Consider the following 18,588-nt stretch of genomic DNA (forward strand, 5'->3'; position numbering starts at 1 on the left):
GATCTGCCCTAAATGGTTAATCTGCTGAAAAACCAGAACCGTTTAAAATTGCAACTTTTTGTGGCGGAAAGTTTTTTTTGCCACACATTTACCATGTTGGACTGGTATTCCTATGTACCAGTAGGCCACAGTCCCTTGCTCTCCCTCCTCCCTCACCCCAAAAGGGAGGAAAACTTGCCTGCTCTGTGAAGCTGTCAGGGTATGCTGCCTCCTCCCTGGTACAGCTGAAAAAGGGGACAGGGCTGGAGCTGCCTCTGCCCTAGACCCTGGGACTGCCCCTTGTCCAGTCACACCAGTTTTGCCCTTTAAATTCCTGGCATGCCAGCAGCCCAAGAGCCAGGGATGGTGCTGGTGGGTGGTCCCGGGCTGCCCCCTCACCCTTTAAAGCCCCTACAACCCAAGCAGATGCCAGGAAGAGCCTTAGTCCCCGCAGGGGAGGGGATGAGCAGAGCCGGTCCCCGTGCTCTGCTGGAAGCGGGGGAACAGTGCCAGCTCTGCTTACTGAGCCCCCACCCAGCAGGGACCACATGTAAAGGTCGGGTGGGTGGTAAAGGTGCGTGGGCTGCCTGCAAGCAACAGCAGGGGCTGATGAGGGGCCTGCGCCCTACAATCGGTTCCTTCTGCCCTTGCAGGGAGCCCTACCGCCCTAGCCTCTATGCAAGCAGCTGTGGCAGAGACTGGTTGGGGGTGGCAGGGTGCAGGCCCTCTGATCAGTCCCTGTCACTGCAGGGGAATTCCAGGCAGCCCCCTGACTGTTGCCACCCAGTGGCCAGGGTGAAGGAGCTGTGCGTAAATGGTGGAGAGCCCCCAGTTAGCCTTTGCTGCTGCGGAAGGCTTGCAGGGAGCCCTAGCAGCAAGAGTGACAGGAGCACCTGAAACCCAGGACCTTTAGGGGGTTTCTAGTGCCAGAACACCGGCAGCCCATTAAAGCACCAGAAACTTTTAAGGGGCTCCTGGACAGCCTGAGAATGGCATCAGACAGCTCCTCCCAGGGAGCCAGGAACTCCGAAGGGCTTGCAATCCTGTCTCACTGACAAGCTCCCTTACAGAGCAGCTCTCTCTTGTCCCCTGGCTGGAGAGTGCACCTTTGTGGCACCTTTGTCACCCTCCAACCAGGTGGCCTGCTATAGTGCTTTATTTTTTGTAGCCAAAATAACACCTGTCTCAGGGCCTTCAGACAATATGAACGAGTGATGGCAGCTCCCTGGGTAGAGCACTTAGCCAGGATGCCGAAGAGCTGGGTTCAATTTCTTCCTCACTGGCTGTTGTCTACATGAGACTCTGACCGTGCAGTCAGTTGTTATTACTGCATAGTAGCTTGTTACTACTGTGCAGTAGCATGCACAAAGTGGGACGCGATGCTACTGCGCAGTACTAACAAGCTACTGCACAGATAGCATCAGCAAAAAACCGTTCAGGAACACTACAGCACAGTAACTCCAGTTATTGTAGTCATTTAGTATTTGTGTATGCAGGTACTAAATGACTGTGCAGTAATGACTGTGCAGTCAGTGTCTTGTGTAGAGGCAGCCAGTCAGAAGGGCTGAAATCAACATCTTCCACCTCCCAGGAGCCTATGCAGATAAGAAGGCTACAGACTATTTGGGGATGCAAGGAAACTCATATACCCACCCTCCACACTTGTATTACTGCTTCTTCATTTTGCCAGGAATACTTTGCAACTCATTGAGCCAGAGAAAGAGCAAGTATGAGCATGACCCACTGGTTAACGCACTCAGCAGCCCATGAGAGACCTCTCACTGGCTTGAGCAGGCTTTGTGGACCAATGAAACTTTTAGTAGTCCAGAGACTAGACATGACACAAGATATCTATGTAGACTCTTGAAGGCCAGAATCCTTATTGAGGAAGCACTTCTTGGAGCTGCACCCTCCCTCTCTCTTCCTCCCCCACAACCCTGAATCCCTCCCCACCCCCTTCTACAAAAGCACATGCATCCCATCTGGCCCATACTACCATGTTGGTCAGTGGAAGTATGTTTATATACCCTCAAATAGAACAGTTTTATTCCTTTTTAAAACTGCAGCCCTTCCTGCACACAGGTAAAACCAGCAGTTTATACTCCCAATGCTCCTTACTGTCCTGGTAATGCAGTACTGCTCAACCTTTTGGTCCTGTGGGCCAGATGAGTGGCCCAGAGCCTATCCGCAGGCCAGATTGGGCCTGGAGCCTGGCAGTGACCCCTCCCTGCCTCATATTCTGGGATTAGGTCCTTGGGGTCTGGCACTGTCCCTGCCTGCCCCAGGATCAGCTCCTTAGGGGCTGTCAGTACCCACTCCCAGCTCCCCAAACCAAGGTTGGGCACTGGGCCCCAGTACCACCACTGCCTGGCACTGAAGGCTGGGATCAGGTGCTGGATCTAGTGCACAGGGCCTGGGGCTCCCCATGTGTCTAGAGATTTGGCAGCAGGGGAGCAGTGCCACTTCTCTCCTGCCTCCTAAATTTCCAGACCTATCAGGAGCCTAAGGCAGATGACACAGCACTGCAGATTGGATCTGGCACACAGGCCAGAGGTTGAGCAAACCTGTGATAGAGGATGGTCACATTCAGTAGTACTTCATATTCCAGCTGATCAAGGAACACACTTACACTTGTACCCAAATTGAATTTCAAGTAAAGATAAATCCTCTAACAGCAACATGCTCTTGGACCTGTGAGTCTCAGTCTGTTTCTTTGGTCTTCCCTGTCCAGAAGGGTTTTGGTGCTGCTCTTGAGAGTCTACAATAGATTTGCAAAGGTATTTGAAGCCTGAAGAAGCCCACAGGTATCCAGTGAGATTTTAGATTGCTCTGAGGCACTTCACCTACTACATCCCTTCTGAGCTCTTGTCCTGTGCCCAAGGGGATGTAATGCTTCAAATAGCGGGTACCTAACCTGCAAAGTGATTCAAAACTCCCACTAGGTCCTAAACTGCCTTTACTAATCAGACTTTAAGAAACAATACTAGAGCCTGTAGCCTAAAAGACCCCCAGGCATAAGCTCTTGTGCTTTGACTCTTTTACCAGGACAGACCTCTACATGGGTATGCTCGATTACACAAACATACAAGCCATGTTTCCAGGCACCACAGAAATCCTCTTCAAAGAGTCAGATGCTCTTTTCACAGGTCCCTAAACAGGTGGTCCAAATTTTAAGTGTCCCATGACTTTGTGAAGAATAATTCCTTTAAAATAAGGCCACTGAGGAGCTGAACTTCCAGTGCTCACTTAGGAATATCTTGGATTGGAAGCACAGAAGTGACTTGTTCCCTCAAGCTCGTGTTTTCTATGGCTATTTGTTTCTGCAGCCAAACCCAATGCCTGCTTTTTGAGATAGGACAATAAATATCATGGCATGAGCAACACATTGAGAGCTGAGGGCATTCTTATTTTGTTACATAGCAGGTCAACAACCACTGAGGTCAAAACTGGAAGGTAGGTGAGAGCAAACAACTTCCCACCCCCCTTCCTTTTGGTTTATTTTCCCTAGTCCTGTCCCCAATTTTTCAGTGAGAAGAAGTGTAGAAAGGGGAGTAGAGAGGAACAATTTTCTTATAAAAATGTGCTGAAAAGTAATCAGCAAAATGAAAACTAATTTGGTTCAACATTTTAATTTCCCATCCCCAAAATGAAAATAATGAAATTTCTGGTTTGGAACAAGCATTTTTAATCTGCACTTGACAAAGCTAAGCCCTCATGAAATCAAACAATTCAAATTAAGAAATACATGTTTAATAATGAAGCAAACACCAGCCAGTTACCCTCACCAGTAGTTATCATTCTATTATTTGGAAACGCATGTGTGGATTTACAAGGGCTTTTGGTTAGATCCAGTGATATTGGATACTTGCTCTACTGGGGATGCTATCCTGCCCTTATAGAAGACAGACCTGATCACTGAGGGAATGTCTGAATATTGAACCCAATCTATATATATTTTTTAAAACTTTTCCCATGTCTGTTCCATGGGATGCTGCTATGTTTTGATCCCTGCAAATACTATGAAGAGAACAAAAGGAATCTATAAATTAATAGTGCCATTCTGTAAGAGGGCTTAAAAAATGCCATTTCTACTGCTCTCTCTCAGATACATTCTGGATACTCTATTGTCCATTAAAATCACAACAGAGTCAAAGGACATGATTCTTCACTTATGTAGTGAACATGGCTGTTAAGTCCACTAATTTCTTGAAATTACAGATTTACATTAGTGTAAGAAGAAGAGAAACCAGTTACTTCCCTGGACCAGGGGGCTGGGGGTAAGCTGCATAAGAAGAATTTGTTTTTTTCAGACTTAGATGGTTTTAAATCTCTTTTCATTGGCATAGAAAATAGCAGTTTGCAGCCTAAAGATAGCATACAAGGAAGCCCTCCCCAAACACCCTCTAGAAGTAAGTCAGCTCGTCATGCTTAGTCTTGCATTTCTGATAACTGGAGAGGCTCAGTGGTTTATTCTCATGAGGAAGGCTTTTGAACACCCGCAAATGCAAAAACTCATCATTGCCAACATGTACCTGAAAGGTAAGAAGAAAAGGAAAATCAGTTCCAGGGAATAGAAGCCTTCAGCTAACCACCTGTGAAAAGTGTATAATCACAGTTGTTTAGGCAGTAGGGCTGGCACTAATTTATTCATGAGAGAGGTGCTTTAATCTAATCTGGAACTACAAACACTGCGATGTCTTAATCACAGTTCAACTGGCTGTGACACTGTATCACTACCAGGCAGAGCTAAAGCTATCTGGGTGCAGCACTGTGCTTCAACATGCTTGGGGTTTTTTTAAATGTAAACATTCTTTAAATTCTTTAAAAGTTTACATTCTTTTAAACTGTGGATTTCCCAGGTTTCTAATTATCCCCAAACTAAGCATTACAACATCTGTTTCAGGATTTTACCCCTTGCTTATTCATAATAGTCTCAACTTGAATTACCTTATAAGTTATGACACAAGATTTTGTTTTGTAATTTAAAGGCCTTAGTTTAGAGCCAACTCACAGAAACTTCTCTGTAATTGACTGACTGAAGAAGAAACATGCTGAGATAACATTCCCTGCTGGTTTGTACCTTGATGAAGTAGTTCATGCCAGCAACCACCTGGGTTTTAAACTCCACTGCAGCAAAAACATCGAAGTTCTTCCCTTCCTTTTCTTCTACCTGAGACTTCACCTGAAAAAGTAAAAGATTATTCAAAATATAAAAGTCTGGAGACCATGAGCTCACAGAGTTAGTGCTTCAGGTCAAACTAGTAGTGATCTGGATCACATTAATGCAGACTCTAGACATGCTGATCTCACTCACTTTTCTTTTCTCTCCTAAGGGGAATAGGTAAAATGAGAAGAGTTCAGTAAAGCAGGGCCACCAAATCTAGACAGCAGACATTGTACAGGAATGAAAGTCTGGGGATCTGGCTTCTAACTACATTGTTATATCACTCATTGCAAGTTACAGTCCTTCTCCATGTCTCCGTTTTTTACCCTACTGCACAGAATTTACTCACACATCCAATTAAGCAAAGCAGTTTGCTATCTACAGTGTATATTACAGAACACATTAAATTACAGAATAAGAATTCAAACAAGCCTAAAATTCATTTCTTTGAAGAGTCTTCTTTGAATCTACCCATCTCTTCTAAATTAAAAAATGTACCATGTAATAGACAAGCATTTAAAATACTTCTTTAAAAAGAAATCAGTGTTTTAGAAGGAATGCCTTCTCAATGCTGCATTAGGAACAGGTACTTTATTACATGTTGGGAATCTAGGGTTCAAAAGAAAGGAGTAGCAAAAGTGTATGTCTGTCTTGTCTAACACAAAGTGCTATAGCTTTTAAAATAATAAAGTACTTTGCAGTTAGGGTAATATATGAAAAGTACCACAAAACTCTCCAGTACAGTAAAGACTATTTCGAACTGGAATATAGATTCATAGATTTCATAGACATTAGGGCTGGAAGGGACCTCGGAAGATCATCGAGTACAGCCCCCTGCCCAAAGGGCAGGAAGTCAGCTGGGGTCATAGGATCCCAGCAAGATAAGCATCCAATTTACTCCTGAAGGTGTTCAATGTAGGTGCTTGAACCACCTCCGATGGCAGGCTATTCCAGACCTTGGGGGCTTGGACAGTAAAGAAATTCTTCCTTATGTCCAGCCTGAAACGATCTTGCAGTAGTTTATAACCGTTTGACCTCTTCATCCCTTGGGGCGCTCTGGTGAACAAACATTCCCCCAGATACTGGTGGTCACCCCTGATAAACTTATAGGTGGCCATCAGATCACCCCTGAGCCTGCGCTTTTATATAACTGAAGGTAAGTTGAGTCCAAGGCTTTGCAGAGTCTATTTTATGTTTTTCCAGCACATGATACATGCTACTGGTGACTTGATACAATAACTACAAAATTATAGAGAAGTAGGGCTGAAAGGGACCTCCAAAGGTCATCTAGTCCAAGACCCTACCAGAGAAGGATCATCCCTATTCAAACCATCTTATACAAATCCATTGTCCAGGGGAGGGCAAAATACAGCTGGAGGGTAGAATCTGGGCTGCTAGGCGGTTTCATCCAGCCTGCAGGCAGGTGCCCACCTGTATCCAACCTGGCCCATGGCTGCCCCTGCTGTGCTCTGCATGGGGCAAAGTCCTGCCCATTCCCACTGGGGAAATGTGCTGTGCTCCCAATCTTGCCTGTGGGAAGGCTCTAGCTCCAGCAGTGCGCACAGCTACCAGGCAGGGCTGTTGCTGCTGTTGATGTAGCCACCCAGGGAACTACTTGGCTTCCCTGGCCTCCAGCAGCTCCTCCGGCCTCAAGTGGCTCCTCTTGTCCCTGCTGCAGCACTCTGGGCAGCAGGTAGGGAAGCGGCAGTGGTCAGGGTGGAAGTGGCAGAAGCACAGGAGTGTGGGGTTGGCAGAAGCAGAGCCCAGGGTTAGGGCTGGTGAGAGTGTGTGGCTGGTCTGTGCTGGGGCTGGCTCCATTGTGCAGGGCTACCTGCAGTTCACATGTAGGTCCTGGGACCCAGCTGGGAGCTCTGCATGACAGAATCACAGAAAGTTAGGGTTAGAAGAGACATCAGGAGGCATGAACACCTTGTGCCTCCTAAGGCTGGGGGTGCACAGCGACTGCCTGCAGGTGGCGGTGGCAGTAGCATGGCAACGGAGAGTGGGGACTGCCTGCAGGCAGCCGCAATGACGTCAATGGCGAGGGCAGATCAACCGTGGACCGCCCACAGGCAGCCACGACAGTGTTGGGGGGGGGGAGGGGTGGTGAGTGCCAAGTGGTGACTGGTGATCGGTGGCCATCCACAGATACCACCGGCAGTGTCAGCAACAATCAATCTCAGTTAGGCCTGTGTGAAGCAGCAAGCATTCGATTCGGCTTTGGAGTCTGCGGATTCAGAGGGACAGTGATTCAATTCAGTGATTTGAATCACTGTCCCAATTCAATTGGGCCGATTCAGATTCAAAGATTTAGCCGCTGAATTGGGCCCAATCTCCTCTGAATTGAACAGGTGGCGGTGGCAGTGTCAGCTGCAGCAGCCGCGGTTAGGGCCTCTGGGGGCTTGTGGCAGAGGCCCCCCCATGCAGGGCAGTGGGGATCACCTCCCCGCCCAACCTGGCACCCGTGCAGCAGCATCATGCGGATGCAGTGCAGCTGGGGCAGCTCCAGCAGTCACCCAGAGCCTGGCAGCACTCAGCCCGAGCGGCCCCAGCTTCTAGACGGTGTGTGGAGCCCCGCAACACTCTGCGAAGCTACGCTGCACCCTCACAATATGACAGCTGCTGCTTGAGTGCCAGGCGGAGCAGGCGAGGGGGAGGGTGATCCCCATTGGCCCCCACTGCACAGGGGACCTCTGCCCCAAACCCCCAGAGGCCCTGATTGCCACTGCTGCAGCCATCTTTTGTTCTTTTTAAGAGCCAGGACACCATGGGGGGGGGGGGGGGTTGCTTGCAAAGTTCCCTTGCTGCAACTTGAGACTGTTGCTCCTTGTTCTGTCATCTGTCACGACTGAGAACAGTCTAGCTCCATCCTCTTTTGAACCCCACTTCAGGTAGTTAAAGGCTGCTATTAAATCCCCACTCAGTCTCCTCCTCTCTAGACTAAATAAGCCCAGTTCCCTCAGCCTTTCCTCGTAAGTCATTTCCCCCAGCCCCCTCACCATTTTTGTTGCCGTCCGCTGGACTCTCTCCAATTTTTCCACATGCTTTCTGTGGTGCAGGCCTCAAAACTGAACACAGTACTCCAGATGTGGCCTCACCAGTGCTGAATAGAGGGGAATAATCACTTCCCTTGACCTGCTGGCAACACACCTACCAATGCAGCCCAGTACGCCCTTAGTCTTCTTGGCAGCCAGGGCACACTGCTGGCTCATATTCAGCTTACTGCCCACTGTAACCTCCAGGTCCTTTTCTGAAGAGCTGCTGCCCAGCCAGTCAGCCCCCAGCCTGTCCTGGTGCATGGGATTGTTCTGTCCAAAGTGGGGGACTTGACACTTGTCCTTGCTGAACCTCATGAGATTCCTTTTGGCCCAATCCTCCAATTTAGTAAGGTCACTCTGAATCCTAGCTCTACCCTTCCGTTTATCTACTACTCCCCCCAGTTTGGTGCCATCTGCAAGCCTGCTGTGGGTACACTCTATGCCATCTTCCAAGTCATTGATGAAGACATTGAACAAAATCGGCCCCAGGATTGATCCCTGGGGCACTCCACTTGATACTGGCTACCAACTAGATGTTGAGCCATTGATTACCACCCTCTGAGCTCGATGCTCCAGACAGTTTTCTATCCACTCTACAGTCCATTCATCCAGCCCATGCTTCTTTAGCTTGCCTGCAAGAATGTTGTGGGAGACCGTATCAAAAGCCTTGCTAAAAATCAAGGTACGCCACATCTACCAATCTCCCTGCAACCACAGAGCCAGTCTTCTCATCATAGAAGGCAATCAGGTTGTTCAGGCATGACTTGCCCTTGGTGAATCCATGCTGACGGTTCCTAATCACCGTTTTTTCCTCCAAGTGGTTAGAAATGCATTCCTCGAGGATCTGCTTCATGATTTTTCAAGGGATTGAGGTGAGGCTGACCAGTCTGCAGTTCCTTGGATCCTCCTTTTTCCCTTTCTTAAACATGGGCACTATGTTTGCCCTTTTCCAATCATCCGGGACCTCTCCTGATCACCATGAGTTTTCAAAGATGATGGCTAGTGGCTCTCCAATCACATCAGCCAACTCCCTCAGCATGCTCAGGTGCATCCTATCCAGCCCCATGGACTTTTACACATCCAGCTTTTCTAATTAGTCCCTAACCTGTTCTTGCAGCACTGAAGGCTGCTCACTTCCTCCCCAAACTGTGCTGCCCAGTGCTTGTTACCCTTCACATCCCTTGCTAGCTGCAACTCCATTGTGCTTTGGCCTTCCTGACTTCAGCCTTTCATGCCTGAGCAATACTGTTATACTCCTCCCTAGATATTTGTCCAAGTTTCCACTTCTTATAAACTTCCTTTCTGTGACTTACTTTACTGAAAAGTTCCCTGCGAAGCCAAGCCAGTCTTCTGCCATACTTGCTAGTCTCCTTGTCCATCAGGATGCTTTGTTTCTGCACTCTCAGTAAGGCTTCTGTAAAGTACAGCCAGCTTTCCTGGACTCCTCTCCCCCTGAGACTGGCTTCCCAGGGGATCCTGCCCATGAGTACCCTGAGTGAGTTGAAGTCTGCTTTTCTGAAGTCTGGGGCCCTTACTCTGCTGCTCTCCATCCTTCCTTTCCTCAGGATCCTGAACTCAATCATTTCATGGCGACTGCTGCCCAAATTGCCATCCACTACCACATTCCCCACCAGTTCATCCCTGTTTGTGAGCTGTAGGTCAAGAAGACCATGGCCTCTAGTTGGCTGCTCCAGCACTTGCACCAGGAAGTTGTCCCCAGCACTCTCCAAAAACTTCCTGGATTGCTTGTGCACTGCTGTATTTCCCTCCCAGCAGATGTCAGGGTGACTGAAGTCTCCCATGAGAACCAGGGCCTGTGATCGGGAAACTTCCACTAGCTATTTGAAGAAAGCCTCATCCACCACTTCCTCCTGGTCTGGTGGTCTATAGCAGACCCCCATCACAACATCACCCTTGTTGCTCTCCCCTCTGACCCTAACTCAGAGACTCTAACAGGCCTATCTCAAGCTTCATACTGGAGCTCTGAGCAATCACACAGCTCTTACATAAAATGTAACTCCACCCCCTCTTCTTCCCTGCCTGTCCTTCCTGAACAGTTTATGCCCATCCATGACAGTGCTCCAGTCATGCGAGCTATCTCACCAAGTCTCTGTAATTCCAATCATATTATAATTTCTTGACTGTGCGAGGACTTCCAATTCTTCCTGTTTGTTTCCCAGGCTCTGTGCATTTGTGTACAGGCACCTGAGCTAACTAGTTGATTTCTCAGGAAGTATGAAAGTACCTCCCCTGTTGCCTCCTCTTGCTTGCTCTTCCTCCAGGTCTCCCGCTTTGCCACTTAGCTCAGGGCTTTGGTTTCCCTGCCCTGGAAAACCAAATTTAAAGCCCTCATTTGGTTACCGAACCTGTCCGCTCTTCCTTCACTTCATCAGGTGGATTCTATCTTTTCCCAGCAATCCTTCTTCTTGGAAGAACATCCCATGGTTGAAGAAGCCAAAGCCTTGCTTGTGACACCACCTGTGTAGCCAGGTGTTGATATGCAGAATGCACCTGCTCTTGCCCAGGCCCTTTTCCTTGACTGGAAGAATCAACAAGAATACAACCTGAGCCCCAGACCCCCACACCCTTGCACCCAGAGCCCTGTAGTCACTCCAATATGCTCAGGATCTCCCCTGGAAGTATCACTGGTACCCACATGGATGAGCAGCATGGAGTAGTCAGATGGCTGGATGCGCCTTGGTAGTCCCTCCATAACATCTTGGATCCAGCTTCTGGGGAGGCAGCAGACCTCCCAATACAACAGGTTAGGTGGGCAGATAGGGAATCTTCAACCACCACCACCCATTGCTTTTTCTTGGTGGCAGTCGTCTTGATCCTTCCCACCTTGGTGAGGCTTGGCCTGTCTTCCTCCACCAATAGAAAGTGCTCCTCCCACTCTGCTGCTATGGCTACTTATCTGTTCTCCAGATGAACCACTGCCAGTGGCCTGGCCCCACTTCCTGCTGCCATGTGCAGCTCTAGGGACTTGGCCGGGAGTGATGTGGAGCACCGTGTGATGAACCTGGGCCAGCTCCAACCTGCTCCCTGCTGAGTCCTGGGAACTGCACGCGGTGGCTGGGAACAGGTCCAGGCCACCAGCTCCATCATGCGGGGCTCCCCCCGACGTTGTGCGGCTCTAGCCGAGTCACAGGAGCTGCATTTGAGATGCAGGGAGTCCTGTGCAATGGAGCCGGTGGCCTGGTGTTACCAGCCTTAGCCACTTTCAAGGGGCCTAGGCTAAGCTGAAAAAATGCTCCTAGGCAGAAGGCCCAAAGCCTGTTTCTGATTAACCAGTGTGAATCTTTGCAGATATGATAACTGTCTTGGTCAGCAAATAAGGGAAACCATTAAAAACAATTAAACAAAGCACAAGGCCTAAAAGAAGATCCATATACGCTATATCATAGCTTTATCTTCAGTAGTAGTAGTAGTGATTGATGTAACCAAATGTTTTTGATGTTATTTTGCTATAATAGATATATTTTTGTTAAAATGCTTAATATGTAAAAACAAAAATAGCCTGTCAGAGAAGGCCATAAAGTAAGGTAAAGAATAAACAGAAACAGCATCCTACAATGGAGGAAAAATGTCCAGCACACCTACTGCCTAGGAAATGACCTGCTGGGTAGCACGGAAGTGGAAAGGGATCTTGGAGTCCTAGCGGACTCCAAGATGAACATGAGTCGGCAGTGTGACAAAGGCATCAAAAAAGCTAATGGCACTTTATCGTGCATCAGCAGATGCATGACGAATAGATCCAAAGAGGTGATACTTCCCCTCTATCGGGCACTGGTCAGACCACAGTTGGAGTACTGCGTGCAATTCTGGGCACTGCACTTCAAGAGGGATGCGGATAACCTGGAGAGGGTCCAGAGAAGGGCCACTCGTATGGTTAAGGGCTTGCAGGAGAAGAGACTAGAGAACCTGGTGGACCTTTTCAGCCTCCGCAAGAGAAGGTTGAGAGGCAACCTTGTGGCTGCCTGTAAGTTCGTCATGGGGGCACAGAAGGGAATTGGAGAGGTTTTATTCACCAAGGCGTCCCCGGGGGTTACAAGAAATAATGGCCGCAAGCTAGCAGAGAGCAGATTTAGACTGGAAATTAGGAAGAACTTTTAGAGTGGCCAAGGTCTGGAATGGGCTCCCAAGGGAGGTGGTGCTCTCCCCTACCCTGGGGGTCTTCAAGAGGAGGTTAGATAGGCATCTAGCTGGGGTCATCTAAACCCAGCACTCTTTCCTGCCTATGCAGGGGGTCGGACTCGATGATCTATTGAGGTCCCTTCCGACCCTAACATCTATGAATCTATGAATGGGGAAGGAAAGGAGATAAGAAACCTTCCCTCTTTCCCAAGGATAAAAATTCCAAGTAATTGACATCTGGTTCAGTCCAGTTCCAAAAATTTCAGTGAAACAAAGATATTTAAATAAAACTAATCTGAGGTCATTTATTAGACTATTTAAACCAGCCATAAATATTGCACATTGGCTGAAGAGAAATTTGGAGAACCCTGCAAATTTAAGAAGACCTGCTGCCAATTTGTGTGCCACCCTCCTCTCACCTCTCCAGTCTCCCTAGCCGGTGTAGGTGAGAATCTACGTTGTTCTGTTGCAGGCAGCCACATAAACTTTAGGATAAATGTTTGTTCTCATGTTTTAAGGTGCAAGCAAATAAAAGGTTGGGCTGTAGACCTGTTTTTGCCTCTTACCAGCAGCCCACCCACAAGGCTACCTGCAATCTAGGTAACACTGGCCCCGCTCCTTGCCACCATGTGCAACTCCTGGGACTCAGCTGGAGCCATGCGCCGCTGAGGGGCTCTGCTTGCCGTGGGGCATGAGCGCCCCAGGGACTGGGCTGCCTGCTGCTGCTGGCAGCGGGGGCTGTGCATCATTGGGGGGGGGGGGGGCATGTGTGTGGGGGGTCCCCCCATGCACACCTCACCATACGCACTCCCCACACCCCTTCCCATAAACCCCACACCCACCCATACACTTCCCCATCCCCCACATGCCACCACACACACTCCCCCACATACAATATAGTTTAATAATTTCATAGATGGTAGGGTTGGAAGGGACCTGAGCAGATCATCAAGTCCGACCCCCTGCCATGGCAGTAAAGAGCACTGGGGTCAAACGACCCCAGCAAGGTGTTCATCTAGCCTCCTCTTAAAGACCACCAGGGTAGGAGCCAGCACCACTTCTCTTGGAAGATGGTTCCAGATCCTAGCCGCTCCGACAGTGAAGTAGCGCCTCCCGATGTCTAGTCTGAATCTACCCTCTGCCAGCTTGTGACCGTTATTTCTAGTCACTCCTGGTAGTGCTGGGGGGAACAGGGACTCCCCCAATGCCTGCTGGTCCCTGTCTCGGATGGCCAAAGCCGACTCGAGGTGATTTAATAATTACTCGTTTGTCGGGGAGGGCTGGTGAATAGAGAGGCCGAGAAAGCTTTACTTACGTCACTTGCTGTTGCCACGAAAACGGTCCGGTTGTCTGAACAACTACGTTAGTTGTTCCAGCTGGCAGGGCTCAGGCCAGCACGTCCGTCTACAAATCGGGCCGGCAGGGAAAAGGATACGTCTGGGATTGCGCTCAGCGATGGGGAGAAGAATCGATAGGTGATCAGTCTATCGATCAGCTCAGCCACGAGTCAGATCTCTTCAGAAGCACTCTGCAGCGTGCTCAAAGTTCTCCGACCTGGGCGGAAGTCGCGCTAATTTTTAAACGGCCAGCAAGCGAATGACTAGCCGCCACGTGTGCATAATTTAGAACTGGCCAATAGCGGGACACAAATTTACATTCGAATGGCGGGAACTCTCTTGCACCGGGGGTTTTCTGCAACAACAGAAAGCCTTTACTTTTGCAAGAGGCTCTCATGTGGCGGGAAAATTCCACCGTGCCGAGGCACCAAAATCACTGGGTTGTGACAGTCCCCTCTGACTAATTTGTAAACGGCCACTAGATCCCCGCTCAGCCTTCTCTTGTGGAGGCTAAACAGGTTCAGGTCCCTTAGCCGCTCCTCATAGGGCCTGCCCTACTGCCCCCTGATCATGCAGGTGGCCCTTCTCTGGACCCTCTCCATGTTGTCCACATCCCTCCTGAAATGCCATGCCCAGAACTGGATGCAGTACTCCAACTATAGCCTCACCAGTGTTGCATAGGGGTGGAGGATCACCTCCTTGGACCTGCTTGAGATGCATCTGTGGATGCATGACAAGGTACAGTTGGCTTTCCTGACCGCGTCCCCATACTGTTGGCCCATGTTCATTTTGGCATCAATAATGACTCCAAGATCCTTTTCTGCCTCTGAACTGATGAGAACGGAGTTCCCCAGCCTGTAGGTCTGCTGCTGGTTCCTCCTCCCCAGGTGCACCACCTTGCACTTGTCAGTGCTGAAACCCACCCTGTTCTCATCCACCCACCCCTGTAACCTGTCTAGGTCCAATTGCAGCCTATTCCTCCCTTCTAGCGTGCCCACATCCCCCCACAACTTAGTGTCATCTGCGAATTTGAACAGGGTGCTTTTTACCCCATTGTCCAAGTCGCTGATGAAGATGTTGAACAGTGCAGCCCCGAGGACTGAGCCCTGAGGGACCCCACTGCCCACATCCCTCCAGGTCGAATAGGACCCGTCCACCACCATACAAGAGTAACATATAAGAGCAATATACAAGAGTAAGACTTTATTTTGCGCTATTATGCAATCACCTCTACATATACAATGCAAACACATGAATCAGGACAAAAACATTTTTTGAAACAAAATTAAAATACGTTATACTAATTTGTTTGATTTTTAGCATGTGATTTGTTTTTTTTCTGGTTCCAAGATGGCAAACCCCCCTCTCAAAAGGAGTACTTCCAGGGGCAAAGGGAAGGACTTTGCTGACAAATGTCAGGGGCTAGGTGTGGGACTTCTGGTCCTCAGATGGCAGCCAGGGGGCAGGATACCTGTCAAGGGTCAGGGCTACCTTTGGAGCTCTCAACAGCTCACCAAAACTCATTAAGCAGATCTCCAGCCAAAGTAATTGCTCACCCCCAGTCTAACCTATTAGCAAAAATACACAGTCAACTAATACCAATACAATTCAAGACCTAACACCCTAACCTGCTGCAGGTAAAGCATAGGGATCATGGTGGCCAATGTCCTGCTGCTGCAAAGATACTAAAAGGTGCAATAAGTCCTTCAAATAAGTGTTTTTACATTTCCAACTTCAAATATTAAGTTTTATAACCCACTGGGCGCATCTATGTGTGCAATTAACACATATGAAAACACTCTGGAGTTTATTCATGTGCAGCACATGGAGCTTGGTTGGAACAGGCTGACCCCAGGGGTCAGCCTGCCAGTCTGGGGCTGCTCTGACCAGGCTCCATGTGCTGCAGAGGGACTGGCAGGGGCACGATGGTGCTTCAGTATGGGGCTAGCCTGTTTCATGCCCCAAGCAGCTGGTCAGCATCGACACGTGTGCTGCTGCACCCAAAAAACCTCTGCAATAGGGTAGTATTTGTATTAACAAGTACTACCCTGCTGCAAATTGTATTAGTTTTGTGTGCCCTAATAGGGCTGCACGTGTAGAGGTTGAGATGTTTACTGCACAGTTAATTAGTCAACTGCACAGTAAACATCTCCTGTAGATGCACCTACTGAGAACTAAATATTATTTCCAATCTACAGAGCAGAAAACTAAGAGTAGTGAAATGCCTAGCATAAGCCTCAGAGGCATGATACAGCCCCAGAGGTGATACAATCATCCACCCTAGTGATCTTGAAAAAGCTTGCCCAAGTACAGGGGGGGGGCTGGACTTGATGATCAGCAAGGTCCCTTCCAAGCCCCAACAACTATGAAACTGAAATCCAGAATTTTGGCTCATCTTTCCTGTGTTCAGATCACACGTTTACAAGGTGGGGAGCACTACAAACTCTACGTTAGCAAGAGGTATGACTTTAAACTTAATTTGCTTTCTTATAAAGAAGTTGGTTACCAGTAACTTCACCTCCTTTTGGCCCACAACTACAAACCTCTCCATTCACACAGGGCAGGAAACAAGCAAGGAGCTAATATGCAAACCAGCTTGGGAGCAGAATTGTCTATTCTCTGGTAAATATTCATGGGGGAAGACTGTGGGAGAGAATCTTTTCCACTGAGCTTCCAAATCAGCGCGTCTGCTTTCCCTGTACAAATCACACTCCAGTTGCCTGCACCCAACAGCTTTGTGAAACCTGAGGTTAGAGTAGTATACTATATGCTGTATACATAAAAGGACTCCTGCATTCAGGATATTCCACAAGCCTTGTGGAGACCAGGGCTGAATTCAAGGCCCCCTGCAGTATCTTCCACTCTTAGGGTTGAACAACTGTGCTCTACACTTGCTATTAAGCCCCTTCTGCAATGAATGTTCAACTGAAGTGCTGAAGAGCAAACAGGAAAGCACTCAGTGAAAAGGAAACATCCAGTTACAGAATAGCCCCACCTAGCTCAACTTATTTTTCTGACCCAAAACATGGAGATCAGGCATTTGTAGGCTCAAGTGTGACAGTTACTACAGTAACAATGACTCACTGGAGCATATGACTCACTGGCACTGTCATTCTCAGGAGGAAAGAGAGCTTGCAAGAAGTTGTAACGGAGAAGAACAGAGACCTCAGTGAACAGAGAACTGAAGGATGAAGTCCAGTTAGGTGACTGGAAATGAAATGCCCCCAAAGGCCCTGTGTTGCCTTACGTACCCTGAGTTGGGGGTTTTCCAGTCCAGTTCCAACTAGACAAGTGTCCAGTCCATGTTGCAAGACAGCACCCTGGCTAGCCCTTGCCAGTTTTATTCGGGGACAAAGAGTGAATAGGTCACAGACACCAAACTTCCCATTACAGAGCTAAGACACTCCAGAGGCGCAGGGCCAGAAATACGTTTTCCCTGCCATTGCCTGTGCTTTATTCCTTTTGGGTAAGTACGAAACGGAGGGAAACCGAGTCCCCAGGACTGCAAACCTGGATCATATCACTTGTCAAATCGATCTGGTCACTGCTAACCAAAACCATATTCTATAAACCATGGAAAGCAATTGTTAAAAGCACAAAGTTAAGGGGAAGGTGCGTGTAATTATGTTTACTAGATAAATGAATTTTCAAAGAGCAAATTAATCTCAGAGGATTTACTTTTAAGCAAAGGGACTTTTCACAAGAGCTGACCAGAACTGTCAAATGAAAAAACTTCCCCTCTCAAAACAAAGGTTTGACAATCCCTGTTTTTCAACAAGAAAATATCAATAATGATTACTTTGGGGTTTTTTTTTTTTTAAATTAAAATTGTGATTTGGAAAATACCTGAATTTGACTTTACATTGCATTATATTCTGATTGAAATTAGCACACAGTGTAGCACATCTTGAATTGATTTAGGACTGGTTGAGGTCTCAGAAAGTCATTGTTAATAGGTAGGGATCCACCTAATTCACAGAGACTGCCTCTGGATTTTGTGGTCCCAGCAACCATGTCTGGCGTGCCGTTTTTGCAGCTAAACCATCTGTCAACCTCCAGGAAGGGGCAGGACTTCTGGGGCTCCTCACCCAATCAGAGGTGTGGGGTGGACTGGGAGGGGCAGGACTTTTAGGGCCAATCTGTCTCCCCACTCCAGGATGCCAGAGCTCCCTGCCGTTTTCTGTTTGCAGCCATCCTCCTCCCGACTCACCATTTTACTGCTTTTTCACAGTTCCTGCACTTTTTCATGGGGGCTGGGATTTTTTCACGGGGATCTACCAAATTCAGTTTCTGTGAAAACTGCCACGCTGTGAATTTGGTAGGTCCCTATTAATGGGGTATTATCACCCCTTGTTGAGGGCCTTACAGTTTCAGTTCAGGGCCCAACACTATTCAGTATTGCTATTAATGATCTAGCCGAAAATATAACACCACGGCTGGTTAAAAAGAGAAGAGAAGAGGAGGGGGTTGCAGATGGAGCGGGAAGCAGTGCAAAGTCAGCGCCCGACGTGCTGGGGCGTTCAACACGTTTTCACTCTGCCAGACACGAAGGCAGCACGTTGTTGGTGCAGCAGGAACGAATGCGCTCCTGACCACGGGCTGTGGATGGGGCGTGAGACCTAGGAGGACGCAGCGGCCAGACTCGGGCTCCCGCCGGCACTACCCCCAGCGCGGCTCCCTCCCGTGAGAACAGTGGCCTCGGCCCCCGCCCCGCCCGGCGGACACACCCAGGGCAGACAGTGGCGTGCGCCGCGCCGCGCCGCATCCCATCCCCGCCCCGCCCCGCCCGGTGCGCACCTCCTCGACGATGCACTGCGTATCGGCCGTGGCGGGCTTCGCCACCCCGAGCCCCCCACACAGCATGGCAGCAGCGCCGCTCGTGTCCCGGCTACGTCACCGGCCCGTCTTATCAGCACTGGCTTGCCGCCGAGCG

The 18,588-nt window shown here is 48.8% G+C and overlaps 1 protein-coding gene across 1 annotated transcript; it reads right to left on the bottom strand.

The window, feature by feature from the left end:
* Positions 1-3,640: 3,640 nt before the first annotated feature.
* On the bottom strand, positions 3,641-18,580 carry LOC102575170 (cystatin-B). Its single transcript, XM_006273256.4, has 3 exons — positions 18,453-18,580; positions 5,060-5,161; positions 3,641-4,511 (listed from the first exon to the last, which is right to left on the bottom strand). Exons 1-3 carry the CDS (start codon positions 18,516-18,518, stop codon positions 4,383-4,385), a joined length of 297 nt encoding a protein of 98 aa, XP_006273318.1. The 5' UTR covers positions 18,519-18,580; the 3' UTR covers positions 3,641-4,382.
* Between the last annotated feature and the right edge of the window lie 8 nt (positions 18,581-18,588).

Source organism: Alligator mississippiensis, chromosome 1 (assembly GCF_030867095.1).
Source record: "Alligator mississippiensis isolate rAllMis1 chromosome 1, rAllMis1, whole genome shotgun sequence".
Lineage (NCBI taxonomy): Eukaryota > Metazoa > Chordata > Crocodylia > Alligatoridae > Alligator > Alligator mississippiensis.

What these genes read in the sequence shown, in the direction of transcription:
- LOC102575170 (XM_006273256.4), bottom strand. Translation starts at nt 18,518, where the DNA reads ATGCTGTGTGGGGGGCTCGGGGTGGCGAAGCCCGCCACGGCCGATACG. An exon ending in CGCAGTGCATCGTCGAGGAG is followed by an intron (nt 5,162 to 18,452) that starts GTGCGCACCGGG and finishes TTACTTTTTCAG; the next exon opens with GTGAAGTCTCAGGTAGAAGA. An exon ending in GCATGAACTACTTCATCAAG is followed by an intron (nt 4,512 to 5,059) that starts GTACAAACCAGC and finishes CTTACCTTTCAG; the next exon opens with GTACATGTTGGCAATGATGA.